At 40.1% G+C, this 23,924-nt stretch overlaps 1 protein-coding gene across 1 annotated transcript in view; it reads left to right on the plus strand.

Annotated features, from left to right (window-relative positions):
- The window catches only part of fat3a (FAT atypical cadherin 3a), a 217,265-nt gene that overhangs the window by 105,052 nt on the left and 88,289 nt on the right, over positions 1–23,924 (plus strand). The window contains 3 exon segments of the mRNA XM_030744086.1: positions 10,064–10,125; positions 17,522–17,836; positions 18,342–18,552. Coding sequence (XP_030599946.1) covers positions 10,064–10,125; positions 17,522–17,836; positions 18,342–18,552 — 588 coding nt within the window.

Consider the following 23,924-nt stretch of genomic DNA (forward strand, 5'->3'; position numbering starts at 1 on the left):
TTAAAGTGGTGAGTGGGCTCCTTTACATTTTGAGAAAAGCCAATTGAGTCTAATAATAGATTAAATGCAGTGTTGAGGCTGTCATAAGGAGGATATGAAGAGAGATTGTGTGAAGGAGGAGGATACTGTCATGGTCTCTCAGTCTTTGACCCAGAGTTTTGAGTTTTGTGATTTGCTTTTAGATTTGATATGTGATTGATGTTCTCATTCTATTTCTTGTCATTTAAGTATAATATTATTTCCTAGCTTATCTTTTTTTGGTCCTTGGTTTCTTGTTCTATGATATTATTTCCCTTTCATCTCAAGTTTGTCCTAGTCTTGTCTCTGTATTCTGTCCTTAGCATCTTGTGTGAATAACAAATTTGCACATAAGATGATCAGTGACACCTAGATCACCTTGTGAAAATTTTTGCCATAATTGGGTCAAAGTAAAAAAATAAAGAAAATCCAGCAAAATTAAAAGGATTTAAGATGATGAGTCAGCCTTGGTGAGTCTGCCTTTCAACTTGTCTCAAAATTGCAGACTGCAAACTACGTACCAGGTCTTAATTTGTGTTTAACTTGTGTAAAGACAGAGTTATTGTGAACATATGTGATGTGCGCTTGGTGCATGAAGAAATGAAATGGCATATTTGCTAATGGCATATTTGCTAGCAGAAAGTGCTTGCGAGCAAAAAAATACATGAAAAAAACAAACAAACAACAAAAGACAGACAGCAATGTTGATAGCGAGCTTTGAAAGTTGAGAGATTTGAGTGTGTGTTATTGTGTAGTGTAGTGTGTAGTGTAGTGTGTTTAGTAAATGGTAAAGGTAAATGGACTGGTTCTTATATGGGACTTTTCTACTCTACATGAGCACTCAAAGCATTTTATACAGCAAATCTCATTTACCCATTTACACACACACTCATACAAGCACTTTCTACATCTAAGTGCTTTCTATCTAACATTTACTGGCTTTAGTCTGCTGTGGAAGACATTGGCGGGGTGTTCCTGCAATAAACTTGCCAGTGCTAGACATGCATTTATCTGGAGCACAAATGCAGTTGATGACAACCTGCAGTGCTGACTTCTGAATCTTGGAATCATTCACAAATACCTCTCCTTCTTCCACTGCCAGGGCTATACTCATCAGTAGAAACAGTGGATCCTCCATCATCAAGCGCAGCAACAGCCCCAGATAACAGCAGCTGGGTCTTTGGAACAACTGTGAGGATACTCAGGATATCAAGGGTGTAATGCATGGTTTCACTCATGCCATAGTAGGTCCTCCAGTTGCAGGCAATCGATATAAGCTGCGAGATTAGCTGAACACATGACAGCTTTTGACCTCTACTGGTTCCTACAGAAACTCCATCATTTGCATAACCTGCTCACGGCTATGGCTATGAGTGAATAGGGGCACCCCTTCTGTGCTCTGAAGGGATTGCTTCACCTGCTCTGCCTTGATTGCCAGATGGGCCTCAAAGTACCTGCATAGGGTCATGCAGGTGTGCTTGGCTGTCTGCCTGCTGGAGAAAATCTCATTGTCAGTCAGCAGCACTCCATGATCCTCAGGATTTCGACTCTCCAGTATGCTGATCAGATTAACAAGAAATTGGAGTCTGTCCTTGTCAAAAAGCTCCAGGACAGTGCAGAAGGAAAAGGAAATGGAGAACATGATGGTGTAGCAACAGCTGGAAACGTGAGCATTCCAGAAACCACAGCGTGTAGACAACCACATCTGATAGGATGGAGTGCGGCAACATCCTGTGTCCCTTGAGTCCTATCTGGTCACAGCAGATGACTGCCCCTCCTGAGCCTGGTTCTGCTGGAGGTTTCTTCCTGTTAAAAGGGAGTTTTTTCATTCACACTGTCGCCAAGTGCTGCTCATAGAGGGTCGTTTTGACTGTTGGGCTTTCGCTGTAATTATTGCATGATCTTTACCTTACAATATAAAGCACATTGAGGTGACTGTTGTTGTGATTTGGTGCTATTGAATTGAATTGAATTGAACTGAATGTTGCTTGCAATCCATCTATCACATGTATCAGAGGTATCCTGGTTATAGGCAGGGTAGTAGAGGCACAGTGTCACTCCAGTTGGAACCATTAAGGGTCTGGGGATTTCTAGCAACTTCTGAACTCTTTCATGAGCAACAACAATGCAGTTAACTTTTTGTGCAGTCAGACACAGAGCCTGAAAGGTAAGTTGCACATCATTGGTCTTCTTTAAATCCATATAAAGCATTAGCAATCTCCCATCTGCATGAACACTGCTAGCAGCTTTTGATATTCCCCCAGAGGTGTGTGATGCTGCAAGATTAGACTCAACTTAATCTCTTGGGTCAAAGGGTTGTTGCCAACCACCGAGGGCAGGGTCATCAACTACATTTGTCTAAGGGCCGGAATTTTTCTGGGCTGACACTGTGAAGGCCAGATCCTCTCATAAAGTAAAATAAAATTAATATTGCATCCTAAGTAATATATTTATCATTTGTTATATCAATTTTACTTTCAAATTTATACTATTTTTAATGATGTGATGTGCCAGGCTTGCACTTACATGTTTATGTTGATGGTTGTTATGGAAACATTGTGTGCAGTTCTCATTATAGATATAATAAGCATGGGAACAATAAAATGTTACATGAGAGCAACTAGTTTACTATGCACAATCTACTTTTCAGAAGCCGTTTCTGTTCATTTTTTTTTTAATGACTATAAGAACATATCAAGCGTTCAGATGCAAACCCTGTAAATCTGCTTGGAAACTTTTCTTTTAAAAGAGCATTTTTTATCTGGATCCTATGATAAGGTCAGTAATTTCATTTTACAGGCAATGGTGAGGTGCCTTTTTCCAAAAATGTAAATATAGTAATTTATCTACTTTTTAACAGATAATATTTTGTTTTGTGGCAAAACCAGCTAAATCTTCAGTCCGTCCTCTGCCCAGTGTGAATGAAGGCAAAAGGACCAACTATCAGACTATGATACAAAGATCTCTGCATAGCTTCACACAGTACAACCACAAAGGCACAAAATGACAGCACATCAACATTTAACAATAACAGAATAGTAGATACCAGGCCGCAGGGTTCATGAGAACCAAGGGACGCATATGGGAGCTGTAAATGTATACATTTAAGACACTTAGCTTTACTAAAACTGTGCCTCAGAAGAATAATAGAAAAGAAACCTTGACTTAGTTTAACACTTTAGGCCAGTTGATGAAGGAAACAGATGCAGCCCAACAAAAATCTCTAAAATCAGGGCTCAAAACTGACCACTTAATGTACAGAAGTATTAGAAACCAAGTAATAGGGCAACCTAGGAAACCCAAAGCAATTTTTTATCTGGCTGGGGGGGGTTAGGCCTATAGGGACAGAGCATCTCCTTGTTAAATCCCGCTCTTGATGGTGACTTGTGCAGTTGGCTTGAGGTTGGCCTCTAGGGTTGATCTTTAAATCCCCAGTGAATTCCTGATGAAGGGTCTTAGGGTCCTGTTGATCTTGTATAGTTATAGGCATTCCAGGATCCATTTCAGTCCAGGCGATGCACAGGTTGATCAGTCTAGTCAAAATTGTCTGCATTGTAGATTAATATTAAAATCATCCAAACTATGAAGAAATACACATGGACTTATTTAGTAAATAAAAAAGTGTTCAATAAACCAGAATATGTTTTATATTTTAGATTCTTTATAGTAGGCAGGTCTTGCTTAGATGACAGATTTGCACATGCTGGCATGTTCTCAGTCAGCTTTATGAGGTAGTCACCTGGAATGGTTTCAGTTAACAGCTGTGCCTGTCAAAAGTTAATTTATTTAATTTATTGCCCTCTTAATGTGTTTGAGGCCATCCGTTGTGTTGTAAAGAGGTAGAGTTGGGTATACAGTGAATAATCCATTTGAGTAATGTTCTATTTCATATTATGGCAGAACTACTCACTAAGAAAAGATAAATAACAGTACATCATGACTTTAAGAAATGAAGGTCTGTCAATATCCGACACAATTTATGAACTTTGAATGTATCCTCAAGTGCAGTCACAAAGACCATCAAACATTATGATGGAACTGGCTCTCATCAGGACCGCCCCAGGAAAGGAAGACGAAGCGTTACCTCTGTTGCACAGGAGAAGTTCATCAGTTATCAACCTCAGAAACCACAAGTTTACAGCACCCTTAATAAGTGCCCACCTAAATGCTTCATAGAGTTCAAGTAGCATACACATCTCAACATCAACTGTTCAGAGAAGACTGCATGAATCTGGACTTTATGGTTGAATTGCTGAAAAGAAGCCACTTCTAAGGAAGAACAACAAGAGGAAGAGAATGGCTTGGGCCAAGAAATCCCATCCCATCTGGTTTTTGCTTGGTGGGACCATCCTTTGTTTTTCAACAGGACAATGATCCCAAACACACCTCCAGGCTATGTAAGGGCTCTTTGACTAAGAAAGAGTGTGATGGAGTGTTATGTCAAATGACCTGGCTTCCACAATCACCTGATCTTAACCCAACTGAGATGGTTTGGGATGAGTTGGACTGCAGAGTGAAGGCAAAGCAGCACCTTTGGGAACTCCTTCAAAACTGTTGGAAAACCATTTCAGGTGATGACCTCATGAAGGTGATTGAGAGAATGCCAAGAATGCAAAGCTGTAATCCACGCAAAGGGTGCGTACTTTGAAGAATCTAAAAGCTAAAAGACATTTTGGTTTGTTTAACAGTCTGGATGACTTCAGTATTAATTTACAATGTAGGGAAAAAAAAAAAACATTGAATGAGTAGGTGTGTCCAATTTTTTGACTGGTACTGTATACACATTCTGTATGCAAAAAGTTGTAAGCTGGCTGAACAATTAATATTTTACTGTGAGTATAAATCTCCTCAAAGAAAACAATGACCATGTTCTTCCAGAATAAATACAAAGAAAGTATTTTCCTAAACATCTATGTTGAGGGAAAAGAGTTAAAAAAATGTTGATGAGTTTAAATACTTAGGGGTTACCTTAGATTCCACTTTTACATTTAAAAAGCATATTAAAATGATGTCGTATAATGAAATACAATATAGCTAATTGTAAACATATTTGGAACTCACTAATGCATTGAAAACATACTTAAATGCAATGATTTTTTCTTATTTTCATTACTGTATGTCATGCTGGGCACAGGCAAAGAAGACTGAATTAAAGCCCATCAGATCACTTTACAAACAAGCTCTTAAAGCTCTGTATAGAAAATCACAATATCATTATCATCATATACTTATTAAATAGAATTTGTTAAGATAATCAAGTCTTGTTTTCAGATATATGGTTAGTACACAAGGTTATACAGTACCAGTCAAAAGTTTGGACAGCTTTGAGTGGTACTGTACATAATTGCCCCACCACCTTTGAGATTTGTCCTGCTCTGAACAAAAAAACAGTTACCAGGTCCACCACAAGAGGGCGCTGTAGTGTGCCTAAGTAAAGCACCACTCTTCTGCAATCAGCCTTCTCCAACAGAGCAATTAAAGCCTGGAACGTGTTTCCAAAGAATTTAAAAACTTGGACCAATTTTGATATTTTCGCTTGTGAAAAAAAAAAAAAAAGGATTTTTAGTACTCAGTCTTATGTGCATTAATATCACTATAATTTGTTCTTTCCTTTTATGTGATTTGTACATGGTCCCTGAAAAAAATCAACATATATAATTTGTAAGGATTTGAGTGTTATGAAAATAATTCCCAAAAGCTACATAGATGTTGATAGTCCTGGTGCCCTAGGCATTTCATGTGATAAGCTTCATCCAGATTAGTTAAGGTGTCTAGGAGGAGTTAGGGAACAGACATATATACATACACTACAATCATTATAGTAAGATTCTGACATTTGGCACCAGTGTCTCAACAATTGTATGTCAAGAGGAATATGCTCCTGTGAATGAGTGGCAGAATGAGGTAGCAAGACTAACGCTCTTAATAAGTATATATAAGTACAGTGTAACAGTAATTATGTCTGCTCATGTTAGGTAGGATCACCACCACCTGTGTTCCTCTTTACCACATCTAACACAGAGAATGTATGAGCAGAGCAGCAGCATCTAAATCTCTGTGTCACAGAGAAGATCAAACTTGCAAGTCCTCAAGATAGGGTCTTCCATGAAGAAAAGCATATAAAATTCAGGAGAATATAAAAAGGGTAGAAAAACATTGTAAAAACAAGCACTATATGCCTCTAAATATGAGCCATTACATTATCATATCAGAGATGGATCACTGAAAATATGGTTGTTACAAAACAGCGTAACACTGATGAAGGGAAAGAATAAAACATAATGAAAGTCAAGTCAAAACAAACAGGTCCACAGCATGAACTGACAGAACAGAAACTTATTACACTAATAGTACTGTAGTAGTATAGTATAATATTACTATACCAGCAAAGTACCCATTGTGTGTCAGTTGATGCTGCTAGTAATGGAATGATAGTTACTGGGCAGAAGCATAAATGTATCAGCGTGAGCATAAATGATCAACTGGTGACCCATGTGTACTCTTGAATTGAGCAACTGTAGAAGTTATAACAAATTAAATTGGTATCTCACGACTAGAAGCTACCTTTCAGCTGAAAATTCAAAGAATTGTTATATGACACCCTGAACATATTCCTTGTGGAAGGAATTGGATAATGTCTATTTTAGATCGTATTAGGCCACAGTGGGCAAGTGTGGAACTGATAAGCGTCACTTTTGCCACAGTCAGCAAAATGTACTGAGGGTGCATATTTTATGCAACATTTTTAGAAAGCAGTGAATTGTGGTTAAAGGGGTTTTTTGGTGTCCTTGTTAAGTTCTGCTTAGTTGACACTGTTTCTATCAGCATGTCCTATCACTGTGTGCTGACTAAAAAAAAGCAACTTTTGAAATGACCAAGGTTTAGAAAAAAGTTTACAGTCATGCTTGCACTGGCAATGTTTCTCATGCACTAAACTCACCAAACCTTTACCAAATTTGAGAATTCAGAACTGCCCTCTACAAAACTAATACATGTGTAAAATGAATTCCATGCATGGCATGGGCACATCCGTCGTTGTTGGTCTTCATCGGTCACCCCACAGAAAGCAAAGTTTTATTTCAGCATACTCCGTACTGTGCTAACATCCATTGCAAAGACAATAAGTATGTTAGAGTATTTCAGCTGTATCTTGAAATGCTGACAGACCTCCACTCCATGGCCACTCCATGGAGTATTTAGCAGCTGCTCCAGATTGGACATACAGTAATGATCACAACTATGGGGCACAACTGCCAATATAATATATATATATTATAGATATATATAATATATATATTATATATATATATATATATATATATATATTATAATATATATATTTTTTTTTTTTTTTTTAATTTCACCTCTCATCCAAGAGGCTCCTTCAGTTCTAAAGACAAAAGGTGGAGCCACCCACGTATTTAAACCCTAGTAGGGGTTGTCCTCTTTGGAGGAGGTCCAGACTGCCCATCTCCATTTTATATCTACAACTGAACTTTACTGTTGCCTACCTGAATAAGTGTCACAATCCTGGGCCGATGGCCCGGTTTCTTGTGTTCTTTTTGGTTAAGTTTTGTTGTTTTCTAGTTTGTTTTGGTCTTCATTATTCATCTTAGTTCTGGCTTTGTTATCAGTTGTGGTTTTCTAGTTCCTTTGTCCCTGGCTCCCCTGCATCTGTGTTTCTCTTTGTCTGTTTCCCTGTGCCTTGGTCCCTGTTTTTAGTTTTCCTCTGTGCCAGCCCCCTGTGTTTAGTCTGCGTGTACCTTGTTAGGTGTTTCCTGTTTTATTTTGACAGTCCTGTGTTCCCTGTTTGTTGTGTGGAGTTTTGCTTCCTGTGTTTCATTAATATGATTTTGTCCACCTGTTCTCCCCAGCTGTTTCATGTTTTCCCCTCGTCATTCCTGGTGTATTTATTGTCTGCATTTCCCTCTGTTCTCTGTTGTGTCCTCCCTCATGGAGGTGTGGTTTGTACTGGTCACTGTTTTCCTGTGGTTAAGTTTGCACCAATGCTCCTGGTTTTGTGTTTATTTTGCATTTTCTTTAATATGTCATCACTTTATTCAGTCCTGCCTTCAGAGTTCTACATTTGGGTCCACCCTGCTCACCACACCGCTCATAAGACAACGTGAAAAAAAATAAATATATAATATATATATATTTTTTTTTTTTCCCACATTATCTTATTCATATATATTACTTACTGTTGCTTTGCTACCTGTATAAGACAATGTGGAATATATTTTTTGAATTGTTAAGGAATTGGGATGTTTGCACACACTGGACACTTAACACAATTAATGATTAATTGGGATATTTTGTAACGAGCAGACAGACATTAAACGTAGCGGTGAAAGTTTTAAAGGCTGGTCGTTGACGAAAGCCTCGAGCTCCGAGGGGAGAGAAGCCAGAGACTTGAGGCTTCAGCATAATATGAACAATTCAGAAACAATTTAAAATGAAAAAAAAAAGCTATTTATTAACGGATTAAGTTGTGTTTTAGACTGCTTATTGCTAGCAGATCTATTCTGACCCAAAGTGCAGCCGTGACTGGTTCTGAATGATGGCGTTACAGCAGACAGCTGCTCCCCCTCTTCCAGGTACTGCGTACCGGCACGGAATCTTTTAGTGGTATGCAGTACTGGACTGTACCGGCTTACTTTCACCCCCTGCTCCTGGGTCAAAATCAAAGCCCAAGAAGCAGAAGTCTTCACTGACCACATCAGCTCAGTGGATAAAAACATAATGTTCACCAGGGAGAATACCAAGGATAATAGGTTGCTGTTCCTGGACTGTGCTGTGCTCATTGAGGAAAATGGAAGCCTCAACACTAAAGTTTACTGGAAGGCCACACACAGGACCAATACCTACTCTTTGACTCCCACCACCTACTGGAATACAACTCGGGGTGATCAGGACCCTGCAACACCAGATGGAAAATGTTCTAAGGCAGAGAAAGAAAGAAGGAAGGTCAAAGATCAACTAGGGAGAAAGAGAATAAGAAATGGTACAACAGTGTTATCCCTTATGTAGCAGGTTTGTCAGAGAAACTCAGGAGAATTTTCTCCAAGCATGACATTCCAGTGCACTTTAGACCCAGCCCCACCATAAGACAAAACTGGTTCATCCCAAGGACAAGACTCCTAAACACAAGCTAAGCAATATAATGCATGCTGTGCAGCGCAGTGAGGATTGCTCGGACCTCTGCATTGGCAAAACCAAACAGCCACTTCACAAACACATGGCACAACATAGAAGAGCCACCTCGACAGTACAAGGCTCAGTTATACTTCTGCACCTAAAGGATAAAGGACATTCTTTTGAAGATGCCAATGTTCATGACCATTACTAAACAGAGGTCGTGGCTTACGACACCAGCTGTCACCCACCTTTAATGCTGTCTTGAAATGTCTTCCCAGGCACCTCAACCCACACTCACACCTTACATCAGGTGACCTCAATAGGTCACATGATTGGATGGGGAAAAATCTCACAGTTGTTTCGCCCAAAAGCCCTGGTGGTAATGATCTATGCCTTTTTTCACACCATGGCTTGTGTGATGATGATGCACATGATCAATAGTGGGTCAGTGACCACCTCCAAAGGGGACAATCCCCACTAGGGTTTAAATACCTGGGACTCTCCTTTTGGTTTTAGGACTGAAGAAGCCTCATAGATGAGAGGTGAAACATCTTCAGAAGTACTAAAGAGATCCATTTGCCTTTTTTCTAGCTCCTAGTACTTCCATACTGAGCTTAACAATTGTTTTTGTGTGCAAATTCTCAAAAACTGTGGAACATGACTTACCTGTTTCCTTTTAATTGTATAGATTATACAGCTCTTTTGATACAGAAAGAATCAAGCATGAGGGTGACCTTTCTTATGCTATGATTTGTTTTGACAATCCATGTATCCCACATGGTGCCCTTTAAAATTTGACCACAATGCATTTTTAAGTTTTTTCCAGTGAATTATCAGAAAAGACTGCATATTTCCCAAATTCTTGTGTGTTAATTTCTATCTTAATTGTCTACTGTTTCTATCTCAGGTCTGATCACCACAACCTCCCGGAAACTGGACCGCGAACAACAAACAGAACACATTTTAGAGGTAAGGGAAGAGTTAGAGGTGTATCTATGTGTGCTTGGTGCTCATGGGGGTGATGTTCTTCCTGTACCTGGGGGTTTTACCTGGGTGGTATAGTTTCATCAAATAGTTTGAAGACATGTCTAATTATAGTGCATATAATTGTCCAAATTTTTAACTACTACTGTAATACTACAAATTATTAACCATGAATATGCGCGTCGACCTGTGACGCGGTCGAGCTGTGCCGCAATCGGAGGTTGTCGCGGACGGGACAGTCGCAGGCTCAACTTGATGCTGTCAGGCCAGTAGACTACTTGTTCCTTGCGTCGTTTGGTCGTCGAATGTATCCCGCGTCAACTAGGTGGTGTCAGTGAGTGCCCACTAATTACATGTCATGATGCTGTATGTAATGCTTGCACCCATCAATGAAACTGTAAGGATCATAGGACAATTATTGTCAGTGTTCCTGTCACCACTAGGTGGCGTTCTGAGTGTGATACAAAGCTGGTAGATGGGTGTGTCCATACTAATACACACTCTCATGAAGCATATGAAGTTTGGGACAGATTGGACAATGTATGTTTGAGATGTGACAATTTGGTGTCCTGTTGTATATGACTGAAACCCCAAGTGCTGCTATTATAGAATATGCACCATTTCATATTCTAAAAAATCTTGATACACAGAGGAAGCATAGCCCTGGGGCTGATAGTTTGAAACTTTCTGGGGCTTGAAATTGAAAAAGTCCAAATTGGTCTCACTGGGTCAAATGCTGTAGGAGTTCATTCAAATAGAAGGCCTGAAAATGGCAAAAAAAATGACACCTTAAATTGAAGATGGCTGACTTCCCTTTGGGTTTTAAGTATGGGTCCAAGAGGCTTCTTTGCATGTCTTAGGGTGTTACATGAGCCTGCACAATTTCAGATATGTAGATAAAATGTAGCTCTGGGGCTATGTATAAAACATGGTATTTCATGATATTTCCAGTTCCCACTAGGTGGCACTCTAACTTTTACTGACTATATGCATATCAATGTGTTCAGGACAGGGGGCTTATCAAACCACGGAGGTTTGGGGCAGATTGGGCAATGTGGCTTTGAGTTACAGCAATTTTTGTCTTCATGATGAAACATCATAATTTGAGATGCTGCCAGGGTCACGCTCTTTGGCGAAAAGTCACAGTTTTGAAAACAGTGTAAGACCAACTCCTTAATGCTTTCCAGGCGAAATTTGAGATGGTTCTGCTCAATGACCTTGGAGCTGTACCTCAAAGTGTAAAACATGACATTTCCTGTTCCCATTAGGTGGCATTGCGACTGTTAATAAATACTGTCATATGTATGTGTTTAAGGGCGGACTCTCATCGTACTGAAAAAGTTTGGTCCAGATTGGATTATGTAGGTATGAATGTGAGCCAATCAAAATTTCCTGGCGAATGAGGAAAATTCACCGTGGCATCATGATCAGGCCCTCCAGTAAAAACTCACCAGTTTTTAGATTTTGGTTCCCCCTGGTGGTGCCCTGTGCTTTTCACAGATGAGAGCAGGTTCACCCTGAGCACATGTGACAGACGTGAAAGGGTCTGGAGAAGCCCTGGAAAACCTTATGCTGCCTGTAACATCATTCAGCATGATTGGTTTGGTGGTGGGTCAGTGATGGTTTGAGGAGGCATATCCATGGAGGGATGCACAGACCACTACAACAGCACCCTGACTGCCATTAGATATTGGGATGAAATCCTTGGATCCATGGTGCAGTGGGTCTTGGGTTCCATCTAGTGCACGACAGTGCCCGGCCTCATGTGTATGCAGGCAGTTCCTGGAGGATAAAGAAGTTGATACAATTGAGTGGCCCCCATGCTCAACGGACCAATAGAACATCTCTGGGATATTAAGTTTCGGTCCGTCCAACGCCACCAGGTTGCACATCAGATTGTTCAGAAGCTCAGTGATACCTGGGTCCAGAACTGGGATGATATCCCCCAGGATACTATATAAATATAACTGCTAAATAAATGTCACTATATAAATAAAATTGAATGGAAGTGATACCATCTGCCATCTCATTAGGAACATGCCCTGAGGCATGCCACAAGCACGTGGGGGCCGTGCAACCTACTGAGTATCATTTTAATTTGCTGTAATGAGATTTCGGCAAAATGGTCTAATCTGCCATATTTTTTACATTGATTTTTGTCTGTCTTTGAATTCAGCCCACTGTAGGTTGATAATTTTCATTTCTATCAATGTGCCAGCCTTTCATTCCTAAATCATTATCCACTCCATATCAGTATAGATATCAGCATGATTTTTTTCTGATGTGTTTTCAAAGTGTTCCTTTAATTTTTTTGAGCAGTGGATAAAGAAATGGACTCAGCACACAACCTCTAGGAGCTCCACTGTTCACTGTAATGGACGAGGAAGTGTGGGGGCCAAGTTTGACATGTTGAGTCAAAAGTCCTTGATCCAGGTTTAGATGGCTGGGAGAAAAGCCCTAATAGTTTGCTGGTCAAATTGTCTGGCATGACTGTATTAAAGACAAAGCTAAAGTCCATGAAGGTGGCCAGGTGGCTTAGAACAGAGCTGCTATGGCTATCACATCTTGAATAGACCATTTAGCTCTATAGGCAAACTGATGGGGAATCAAAGAATGTTGGGGAGGGTGGCCTTAATGTGTGCAGGACCAGTTTTTCAAAACACTTCATGATGATAGAAAAAAAAAGGGTGACTAGTCTGTAGCTGTTAAGGTCTGCAGAGGCTTGCATTTTAAGAAGTGAGACTTTAAGCAACGTGCGACAGAGTGGGAGACTCAGACCTGGCAGAGACTCAGGTGAACTAGTCAACACAGGTCTTAAGTACTTTTTCTGGCACTCCATCATGTCCAGCACCCTTCCTGGGGTTCACTGTCCTCAGGACACACCGAAGATTATGTTCTTGCAGTGTGAGTGTTTGGGAGTTGGAGTCAGGTTGGAATAGGGGTTCTGAAGCAGGTCCAGTCCTCAAAGCAAATAAAGAAGTTGTTCAGCTCCTCAGCCTATGAGGCTTCAGCATTCACACAGCAGTTGGTAATGTGCTATATCTCCTGCCACATACTCCATGGCAGGTGAGCCTTTTTGATTGGCCTCCTTTGCCTTCTAAATGCCTCTCTTTAGATTGATTCTGACCTGAAAGAGATATTTAAAATTTTATGAAGTTTCTGGACCTTGCTTGCAATCCAGAATATCTAATTGGAAATGTCCGGCTGCACTTATCAGTTGTAACATTGTCAACACAGCACTTGATATAAAAGAATACAGTTTCTGTGTATTCTTCCACGTACCCCTGATCAAATATCCCAGTGTATCCCTCAAAGCAGCTGCCAGCTGTGTAAAAGCACCCTCGGACCAAGTTTTGATTATTTTAGTACTTGGCTCATTAGACCTTATGAGAAAGGTTTAACAGGAGCAGAAAGAGATGTCAGACTAGACCAGATGAGGAAGAGTAGCAGCTCTGTAAGCATGCCTGATGTTAGTATAAGTGTGGTGCATGGTAGCAAAGCACACGTTGGTAAAAGGAGCACAGTCTTTAAACATGCTCTGTTAAAGTCCCTTGGTTTGATGTGCGCTCCGTCAGAATAGTCTCTCTCTGTTTGTTTACAACGGCCAGCAAGTGATCAAGAACAGTGCTAGTATTGGCAGCAGATGGGATGTATACAGCAGTCACTATTACACTACTCAACCCCTAGTAATAGTAAGGTCAACATGACACAGAGAGGGTTTCCAAATCAGGACAGCTATGTTGTGAAATAGACCCGCTGTTGCTACACCAGTCATTGTTTCAGCAGACACAGCGCCCCCCCTCCTCTGCTCTTATTGGACTTGTTGCTTCTGCCGTGCCAGTGTCGAGTATGGCCTGCTAGCTGTATCAAAGTATCAGGAATGAGTGGATGTATCAAGATTTCTGTTACAATCATCACATGGGAAGTAAATGGTAAATGGACTAGTTCTTATACAGCGCTTTTCTACTCAGTCTGAGCACTCAAAGCACTTATACAACATGTTTTACATTTACCCATGCACACCCATTCATACAAGCACTTCAATGATTAACTTAGCGCTTCAATTAACTAACATTCACACACATTCACACTCCAACGGTTGCATCGGAGAGCAACTTGGGCTTAAGTATCTTGCCCAGGATACATTGCATGCAGCCTGGAGTAGCCAGGAATCAAACCGCTGACCTTCCGATCAGTAGGTGACCTGCTTTACCTCCTGAGCTACAGCCACCCTCAGGAAGTCCAGACAAAGTGGTTGGAAGCGATGAGCAGCTCCCGTTCATCTGTTTTGTTTGTGACAGATCTGACATTTGTCAGGAAAATAGTGGATAGCAGTATATTCCTGCCTCCTTAGCCTAGCCAGTATGCCTGACTGGCATCCCCTCTTCTGCCTTTGACCCCTTTAGTGTCTTCACTGCGCAGGTGACACCACTGGTCTATAAATCTCACCGGTATGTTAAGTTATGTTATGATAGCTGCATCAGAGATTGGTGTCAGTTAACTCTGGCCAACTATTCACACAGCTAAGAAAACACCATCAAATAAACACAGAAAACATCACACTAGAAACCTAAGAGCTGCTGCACTGTGCAGTGTTAACTTTGACAGCAAAGTTTGATTTAATTTTAGTCATAGTATTTTGATGAAAATGTAATTTAGTTTTAGTCATAATTTAGTCATCTGAATAGTTTTAGTTTTAGTCTAGTTTTAGCCGACTAATTATCGTCAGAATATAGACGACTAAATCTACAGTCGATTTAGTCGACTAGAATATAAAGGGTGTAAAATGTAAATGTTTTTTCTTCAGTTCCCTTGAATTAGTCATTATACACACTTACACAAAATAAAACATTTATTAAAAGTTATGGAATATTATTAATAATATTAACATTAGCGTTTCACCTGCTTCCCACACACTTGATCATTAACACCACCTTACTGAGATAATCCGAGCGTTTTACAGCAGGACACGCTCTGAAAGGTACAGGGCAGTGTTCAGGACTAAGATTAGGAAAGGCTAATCCACCGCGGTGTGGAGATTTTCTCTAAACACAAACGCTAAACTGGGAAAAACACTTTACCCTGCATGACAATAAAATGCTTACCTTTGCATGGAGATCTGGGTGACTGGTTTGCAGATGTCATTTATGATTTGTTGTGTTTTTACCCGAGATAGTCGCCCCACATGGTTTACACATCGTTTTGTTTGTCACAGCATCAAAGGACAAATGTGTCCATACATCGGCTCTTCTCTTTCTCCCTGCTGACATTGTTTACACAACTTAGTTCTATCTTAAGTAAAGACAAATCACAGGCTAGTTTGGTCTTCCTGGGTTTAGAGCAAATTTGTGCTACTGTGCGTTTGATTGGATGTTTTCCTAACTTGTCCCGCCCTTTCACAAAATTAAAGTTCTGATTGGATGTTGTCCCTGCCAAGCATTTTTGTCTCGTTTTCATTCGTTGACGAAAGTGTCAGTTTCCTCATTGTAGTTTTTATTTAGTTATCGTCTCGTTTTTGTCATGAAAAAAATGGGTCGTTGACAAAAACTATGAAGAAAATATTTCATCAATGAAATTAACACTGGCACTGTGCTGCCAAATTTCATGTTGCAGTGCACACAACATAAATGTCTAAATAAATGCTGCACTTTGTAATGGACTGCCTAAACCTTGATTTTTAGCTGATTTGTACACGTGTTTCAGAGGTACCTATAACCTCTCTACAGTACAACATAGTTAATACAGATATTATCAAATACACTTTTGACTTTTCATTTGATGACCTGATAACAGCAATGCAATGCTATTAGTACAAGTATTCAATCAGTCAACCATTCATTGCACAAGAACCAAAGAATTAAAAAAAACAAACAAATGCACCACAACAGGCTCAAACTGGTATCTTGATCTTATTTTTTCTGTTAAGAAAACAGTTTATATTACTCAACAATGATATGAGGCAAACTAACTCAGCTTCTAGTTCAATAAAAAGAGATCATCAAGAGGAACTGATATACAGAATTCACTTAAGCTATTTGATGATTAGACTCCTCTGGCCCATCATGGCAGAATGGAATCAGGAATTAGGACAGGACCCTGGATTCTAGACACGGGCTACGGTGAAGATAAAGATGGAGGCTTGGATGGAGCACTGAGTGACTTGGGTAAAGTGGAGATGTGGAGGAGATGGGTTGCACAAATGAGTCTGCAAGGGAGAATGACAGGTAACTGTGAGATTTAAAGTATGCAGTGGGGAGGCTGATTGGCTTGAAGAAGGTGGGCAGAATGATTGGACTAGAGCAATGAAGACAGCTTTGAGTTTGACAATGTGTGAAAATGGAACTGATATGAAGAATAAAGCCGAACACCTGGGAAAGCAGATGAGTGATTACAGATCTTTCTTATTGCACCTATCCATAAGCTTCATTATGAGTTTTCATGGACAAAGGGTGAGGGGGTCTATATAATGAATAACAGATTTTTTTCAAACAGAGGACTGCACAGGAGAGTGCAGTGAAGTACGTCAGGATGTTACATGGGAAGCCTTGAATTATCTGGAATAAACCTGATTTATTAATGAAATGATCGGGTCTTTCATTGCTTCTCAAGTTTCTCAGTATCTGACAGATTTTTTCCATGAATATATAATATAACAAAGCGTACTGTGCACGCGCACACACACACACACACACACCCACACACACACACACCACACACACACACACACACACACACACACACACACACAGAGTGTATGTAGTGGCTCATAAAAGACCTGTATATTTTGAGGCCACTGTAGGAGCCATTACTAAATGAAGAAACAGACTCTACAGTAGATCTGTACAAATCTGTAAAAAGAAAGAGAGAAAGAGAGCTCTCACTGGCTTGACCGCTCACTGATCATTTTCTTTATAACTACGGTATTATAGAATTAGAACTAATTAAAATAACTGTCAAAATGCAGGATGGCTATTTTTTTCTTTATTTTCATTAGTCAGAGACGGCGTAGCAAAAAGTATTAACACAGGCAGGTTTTACTCATTTTTGATTCTTGGATATGTTTTTCCAATTAGTACTAGCTTCTTTATTTTTTATGTAACTTAAAGACTTAAACCAGTCTCAAAACTAAATAATCATATGGGTTTTTGACATAAACATCTGAGTGGTTCTAGTTTAAAGTTCATGTAAGCATTGTTGGGACCTCTTCTATGTTTTGGCAGTCATTTGATTTTAAAACTAACTATTAGCCTTAATAAGCTCCACTTGGGAGGCCGGTCTGAACTGGAACAGCATAGTTGCTTATGTATCATGATACTGAGAGAGCCAATTTGTGATTAGGAACAGTGTATATATTTTTGATCAAGCTTTTCTGCCCATACAGGTGTTGGTGACAGATGGTGGTCCTAGTCCCAAGCAAAGTACTGTTTGGGTGATAGTTCAGGTCTTGGATGAAAACGACAACAAGCCCATATTTCCTGAGAAGGTCTACCAGGTCAAACTTCCAGAGAGAGAGCGTAGAAAGAAGGGAGAACCGATCTATCGGGTGTTCGCCTACGACCGTGATGATGGGCCCAACAGCGACCTGTCCTACAGCATTGTGGATGGCAATGAGGATGGGAAGTTCTTCATTGACCCCAAGACAGCAGTGGTATCATCACGCAAAGCCTTCACAGCTGGGAGCTACGACATCCTAACTGTATGTAATTCTTTTCACTAATTAAACATAAACAGAATATTTTTACCTATATGTAACTCCATAGATTGATCTTTTAGCATTTGTTGCAATGAACTTTTTGTTTGAGGCAGTCTATTTCTGTATCTGGAAGACCTCTTATCTGAATCTGGAGAATATGTGTCAAAGATTCTCTTGTTTTTCTCTATGTCAGGAGATGCTCTATAAACATATTTCTGGATCATTTAGGTTTCCTGAGTAAGACTCAAAATGACCGAGTTCAGTGCTTGTTTCATTGATGCACATTGGTTTTAGTTTCTGTTTCTGCTGAAATGATAACTCAGAACTGTCTAAACCACTCAGATGGTTACAGCAGGAGCATGTTTGAATCTATTAATTGTGTAATTGTTTTGCATTTAGCATTTTATATTTCAACATGTGGCAGTATAAATATAGTTTTTGATGTCAGTTGAAAACCAGCAACACCGCAAACACCCATGCCTTTGTATTTCTGTGCTTCTATGTTCAGATCAAAGCAACAGACAATGGGCGCCCTCAGAAATCCTCAACGGCCCGCCTACATATTGAGTGGATCCGCCGACCACCCGCCTCCACTGCACCACTGATATTTGATGAACCATTCTACAATTTCACTGTCATGGAGAACGACAAGGTGGCTGAGATTGTGGGTGTGGTATCCCTGCAGCAAAGCTCCACCAATTTGTGGTTTGACATCACAGGTACAATGCCCATGTAAATGGACTATTATTTGTCAGCTAGTTGAGGGTTTTGCTGTGTAAGGAAGGGTGTGCCCAGGTTTGGTGCATGTTGTGTTGCTGTTAGTTAGGCGCAGCTTAGATACTGTGGCATCACTGCATGATCTGGTATGTGCTCTCCATCCCAGTTACCATGGTGACAGCTTCTCTGGCTGCCAATTCAAGCAATGAAACAGTTAGTAGTCTAATTAACTGATTAAATTTAGGATGAAAGGTACATTCATGTTTATTTCCCTCTATTTATTTATTTGTTTTTTTTTTTTAAATGTACTGTTCCATTAACCTCCTGAGACCCTGCGTCCACATATGGGGACATTACATTTTGGCTTTGCTGCACCTGATGCTTCATTTTGTTCAGTAGTTTTTTATCCTTTAAGTCATGTTATTTCTGTTGTGTTATGCTATAAAATAATCCCATTGTCCACATCTGAGGACATTTTTTTCACAAAAGAATGTAACAACCATGTAACAAAATACAACTTCCTGTTCAAAGAGGAAGCTCAGTTTATGTACATATCAGGTCCATCTAAGCACAAATATCTAAGAGAAATTAAAAATGCATCGCAAACAGGAGGTTGGGTCTCAGGAGGTTAAGGTATTTCAGGCCATATTTACTAAACAGGTCAATTTAACATTATGCTGCACTCACAAAAAAATGTTTTGATGAGGGGGAAGTTTTGCGGGTAATCAACTAACAATGTGTTCATTTATAAACAACAAGCTCATTTCAATAATAACCAGCATTCTACTGAGAGCAGCATCAATTACCAGATCAAAAACAAGCAGACTTAATAAGGGTAATGTATATGTAAAAATAACACAGTATTTGTACTCTGACAGCTCTCCAGCTGTGACACAAATAGATCGATAATAGCACGTGAGGACAGCCATTCCCAAAATGCACTGCCAAAATGACTGGATATATGTTTTGACTTGTGCTTTTGGCTCGCTGTAGGTCCACCTCTCTTCATGTTTCCTCTGTCCATATCCCTCTCATTCTAAAGACATTTTTCTCACTTCATTTGTGTGTAAAAATCCTTTCTCAGAATCAAACACAATGTCATTCAGTTATTTAGAAAACAGTAAGAAAATCATTTCATAAAACTAGGATAAAACTTAATCAGACATCTAATCAGAACATTTAGCAATACAGCAACACAGAGAGGACAGCTGTGCAACACCACTTAGTCTGGGTATATGTGACGCAGCACGTGAAAAAGTGGCTAAAGACACAGACCAAATGATGCAATTAAGAAAATTGTTTGCTATCTTAATTTCACTGCCTACAAATATCTCTCAATCTCTCAAATTTCATTTTTATTGAGCAGGCCCTACACTAATCAGCACATTATCATTGTGGAGGGGTTTGTGTGTCCCAGGGATACTATATTGTCTTGGGGCTTTTGCCCCCTGGTAGGGTCTCCCAAGCCAAATTGGTCCTGGGTGAGGGGTCAGACAAAGAGTAATTCAGATGGCTCTTATGAGAGAAAGATAAAAGGAACAGTTTATCCTGACTGGGACTGGGTTAGTGGGGCCCCACCCTGGAGCCAGGCCTGGGGAGGTTGCTCAAGGGAGAGCACCTGGTGGCCGGGCCCACCATCCACAGGAGGTACCATATGAGCTGGGCACAGTGTGTGTCGGGCAGCAGCCAAAGGCAAAGACCCTGGTAGACCGATCCTTGGTTATCGAGGCTGGAGTTTGGGTCATGGAATATCACCTCTCTGGTGAGGAAGGAGCCTGAGCTACTGTTGCTACTTTCCCACCGCTGAGGAGCCGGTTCGCGTGCCAGTGCTGGTGCTGTTCCCAATGAACCGGCGAAACACTTAAGAATGGGCCCCCGTTTCCACCGCGTTTCTGTGAACTGCTCCTTTACGTGTGAGTGTGGGCGGGTCCTTGTCTGGACGCCGAAGTGCGCAAACGTGGGAGAACACGCTCACCTTTGTTGTGCTGCAAATATGTTTTACGGTCCAAACCAAACTACTGCAACATCTGTGTGCAGCACAGAGATAAACACAGACAGCAATTAGAGCAAGACGATACAAAGCAGCAAGTTCAGCCTTAGAGCCCAACCTAATTCACAGCCGTGAAAATTGCTTTGCTTTTCTCATGTAATACACATGTAATATGGTAGAAAACTTGATGTTGAGATGGCAGAGTCACGCCCTTCTGCCGCTTTTGTCACGTGTTCTTGGTTCGAGACCAGCTAGGGCCGGAGTTGAACCCGTTTTTCGGCCGAGCACCGAGTGCTTCCACAGTGGAAATCCCTCCTAACGGTTCAAATAAAGGCACCGGCTCCGGAACCCTGTTGGTGGGAAAGAGGCTTGTGTGAGGTTGAGAAATACCAGCTCACCTCACTACACAGACTAGGATCCCGAACCATTTTCTTTGAGTTGGGCTGCATTCTATTCCACTCTGGAGTTGTTCTAGGTGAGAGGCGCCGAGCTGAGGTGAATGTTCCCCTTGTCTTGTTGCCTGTACCTTGGAATTTTTACCGGTGGATGAGTGGGTTGTTTCCTGAGTTCTCACTCTTCCACCTCCCCAGGAAGGCCAACCTCAGATTCAGGAGGAACAAAGCAGTTTTCGCCCTGGTTGTGGAATGCTGGACAGGTTCATTATCCTCTCAAGGATATTCAGATGTCTGCAGGAGTTTGCCCATCCAGTCTTAATGTGTTTTGTGGACTTGAAGAAGGCATTCAACTGCATCACTCGGGGTATCCTGTCTGACCCGTTGTTGCGGGCCATTCAGTCTGCAGTACAACTGCAGCGAGAACCTGGTCCGCATTGCCAGCAATAGGTCAGACTTGTTACCGGTGGGTGTTGGATTCTTCCATGGCTGTACTTTATCACCAATTCTGTTAATAATTTTTATGGACACATTGGAGAGATTATATCACTCAGCTGGGCTGGAAATGCCCCAGGTAAACTGAAGGAGGTGACTGGGGAGAGACTGGTCTGACTCTCTGCTTAGGCTGCTGCCCCCAAATCATCATCCAGCAAATCTATCAGCTACAGGGGTAAAATACACTCCTAGGGGTGCGACCTGGTTAGTCAGGCAGCACCCCCCCATAATGCTGGAGATTTTTTTTTTCCATATTTATCCTGTTGTGATGACTCTGTGGGTTGCTGATCAACAATTTAATGTAAACCCCGTGGAGCTTTTGTTAGAATTGTAATAATTTACAAATGTGCTATGAGTAGCATTTATCTATTTGCATTGTTACTAAACCACAATAATTTAAAGAACAGGCACAAGTTAAAAAGTCACAGAAAAAGAACAACCATAGATTAATCAAATTTATTTTTGCATGTGAACCTACAAGTTTTGAAATTTTCAGAAACACTGAAAAAAAAAGAAAAATTTGGACTTTAGTCTGTTTTTTTATATGCTGCGTCACAAATAGTCCAGTGTCAAAGTCATTCGCTGAAGTGAAAACATACAAATATGAAAACTATTATATTTGAGTGGTGACTAAAAATGTAACTTGTTGTGTATCTCTGTGGTCGAGGTGGGAAGTAACAAATACAAAGTACAACTACTTTGTTTACGTACTGAAGTAGAATTTTCAGGTATCAAGTTTACATGTTATGTCCTCATTTTTAAATCTGTGTATGATGTGAAGTTATGTTTTTTCACATTGGGAAATGTCCTGTAAAACAAACCGAGGTATACTTACTTTGCATTATTGCATGAAAATACTCTGCAGTTTAGTGCAGGATAAATAGGTTAGCTTGTTGTACTGTGGTGAATTTACACAAGCTCTGTGTTGGACTGGTGCACAGTGGCTGTGGTGTTGATTTCGCAGAGTTTGGTTACACCAAGTGTGCCACTGTATTTGAATTTAAGCTGATGATGCTTAGATTCATTCACACAATTCACCCTTTGTGCCAACTGCATACCGTCAGTATAAAGACCGTATAAATAATATCTGGTTAGTGTAGAGGATGGAATCAGCCAAGGATATCTTGTGAAACATCTGCTTACATCTTATTGAATTCAGATCATCCACAAAGAGCAGTAAGCCTCAGAGCAGCAGCAGCAGCACCTGTAAACAAAGAAAATCTACTGGTGCTCACAATAGAAAGTTGTGATTCTTTTTCCCATGCTGAGCCACTTCAACCGATCTTGTGGTTCCCCACCTGTCCTGAATCCCATTTTAACCTCTGATTATACTCATTTTTGTGTTTAGATGTGGAGACAGTCATCCTCTACATTGTAGGTAACACAGGATAGAGCTATTTTTAATTCCCGTTAATTGCTTGTGGCCTACATAACAAATTCAAGCTGAGTACATTTGTTAGAATTAAAATTTAGATTGCAATAATATTTGTGTTCTCGTGTACTAATATTATTTTACTATTATATTAATATAGCACAAGGTTCAGTGAGCTTTGGACAAAATAGAGATAAATGTCCTCCAAAGAGCTACTTTTTACTTTCTTGCTTTGAGTTCATTTCAGAGCCTTTTCACTTTTACTTGAGTAAGAAGTACTTCAGCTTTTACCACAATAATAATTTTAGCACAAGTATCTGTACTTCTACTTAAGTAAAGAATATCTGTACTTTTACGACCTCTGTGGAGCATGTATTGATATAGACCTTCCAGGATACAGCAAAATGTTTCATGTGTTAATTAATATGTGGCATCTCAAGGTCTTCAAACTCTTTCATAGATAGATGTCCTCAGCTTCATTCAGTGCATCACTAAGTCTTCCTTCCTCTACACTCACTTTTTTGTTTTTTTACTACTTAAACTAGTCACTGCTCTGGTCTGAAAAGACCTTTGGTTGTGGTTAGTGCCCTAGATTTTCCAAAGCCTGACAGTGCAGCCTAGAGGATGTGCATGAATCTAAAATTTCACACTGCTTGAATATGTTCTGAAAAGCAACTACTACTGCTACTACTCTTTTTCTTTATTTTCTTTATCTTTCTGATGCTTGTTCTCAATGCTTCTGATTGACCTCCTCACAGTGGTTTTGTCTTCTGTTAATTTTCCTGACTGTACTGAGAAGTGAAGACACTGAAAGCCTTGTCTCAACAAAATATTTGTACTATCACAGGAATAGCTTATGGGACAGTGTTTGATTATCATTATCATCCTTCCATCCCTCATCTGTCATCGCCCTTTCCTGATTCTTTTTTTTTTTTTTTTGCATATTTGTCAAACATTTTAAATCACAAACAAATTTTAATATGAGACAGATAACTCAAGTAAATACAAAATGCAGCTTTACAATTTATTAAAGGAAAAAAGCTATCCAAACCTACTTGAATCTGTGAATGTGAAGGTCATGCCAATGCATCTCAATCAGATTAAGTATGGATTTTGACTTGGCCA

This window comes from Archocentrus centrarchus, chromosome 13 (assembly GCF_007364275.1).
Source record: "Archocentrus centrarchus isolate MPI-CPG fArcCen1 chromosome 13, fArcCen1, whole genome shotgun sequence".
NCBI lineage: Eukaryota > Metazoa > Chordata > Actinopteri > Cichliformes > Cichlidae > Archocentrus > Archocentrus centrarchus.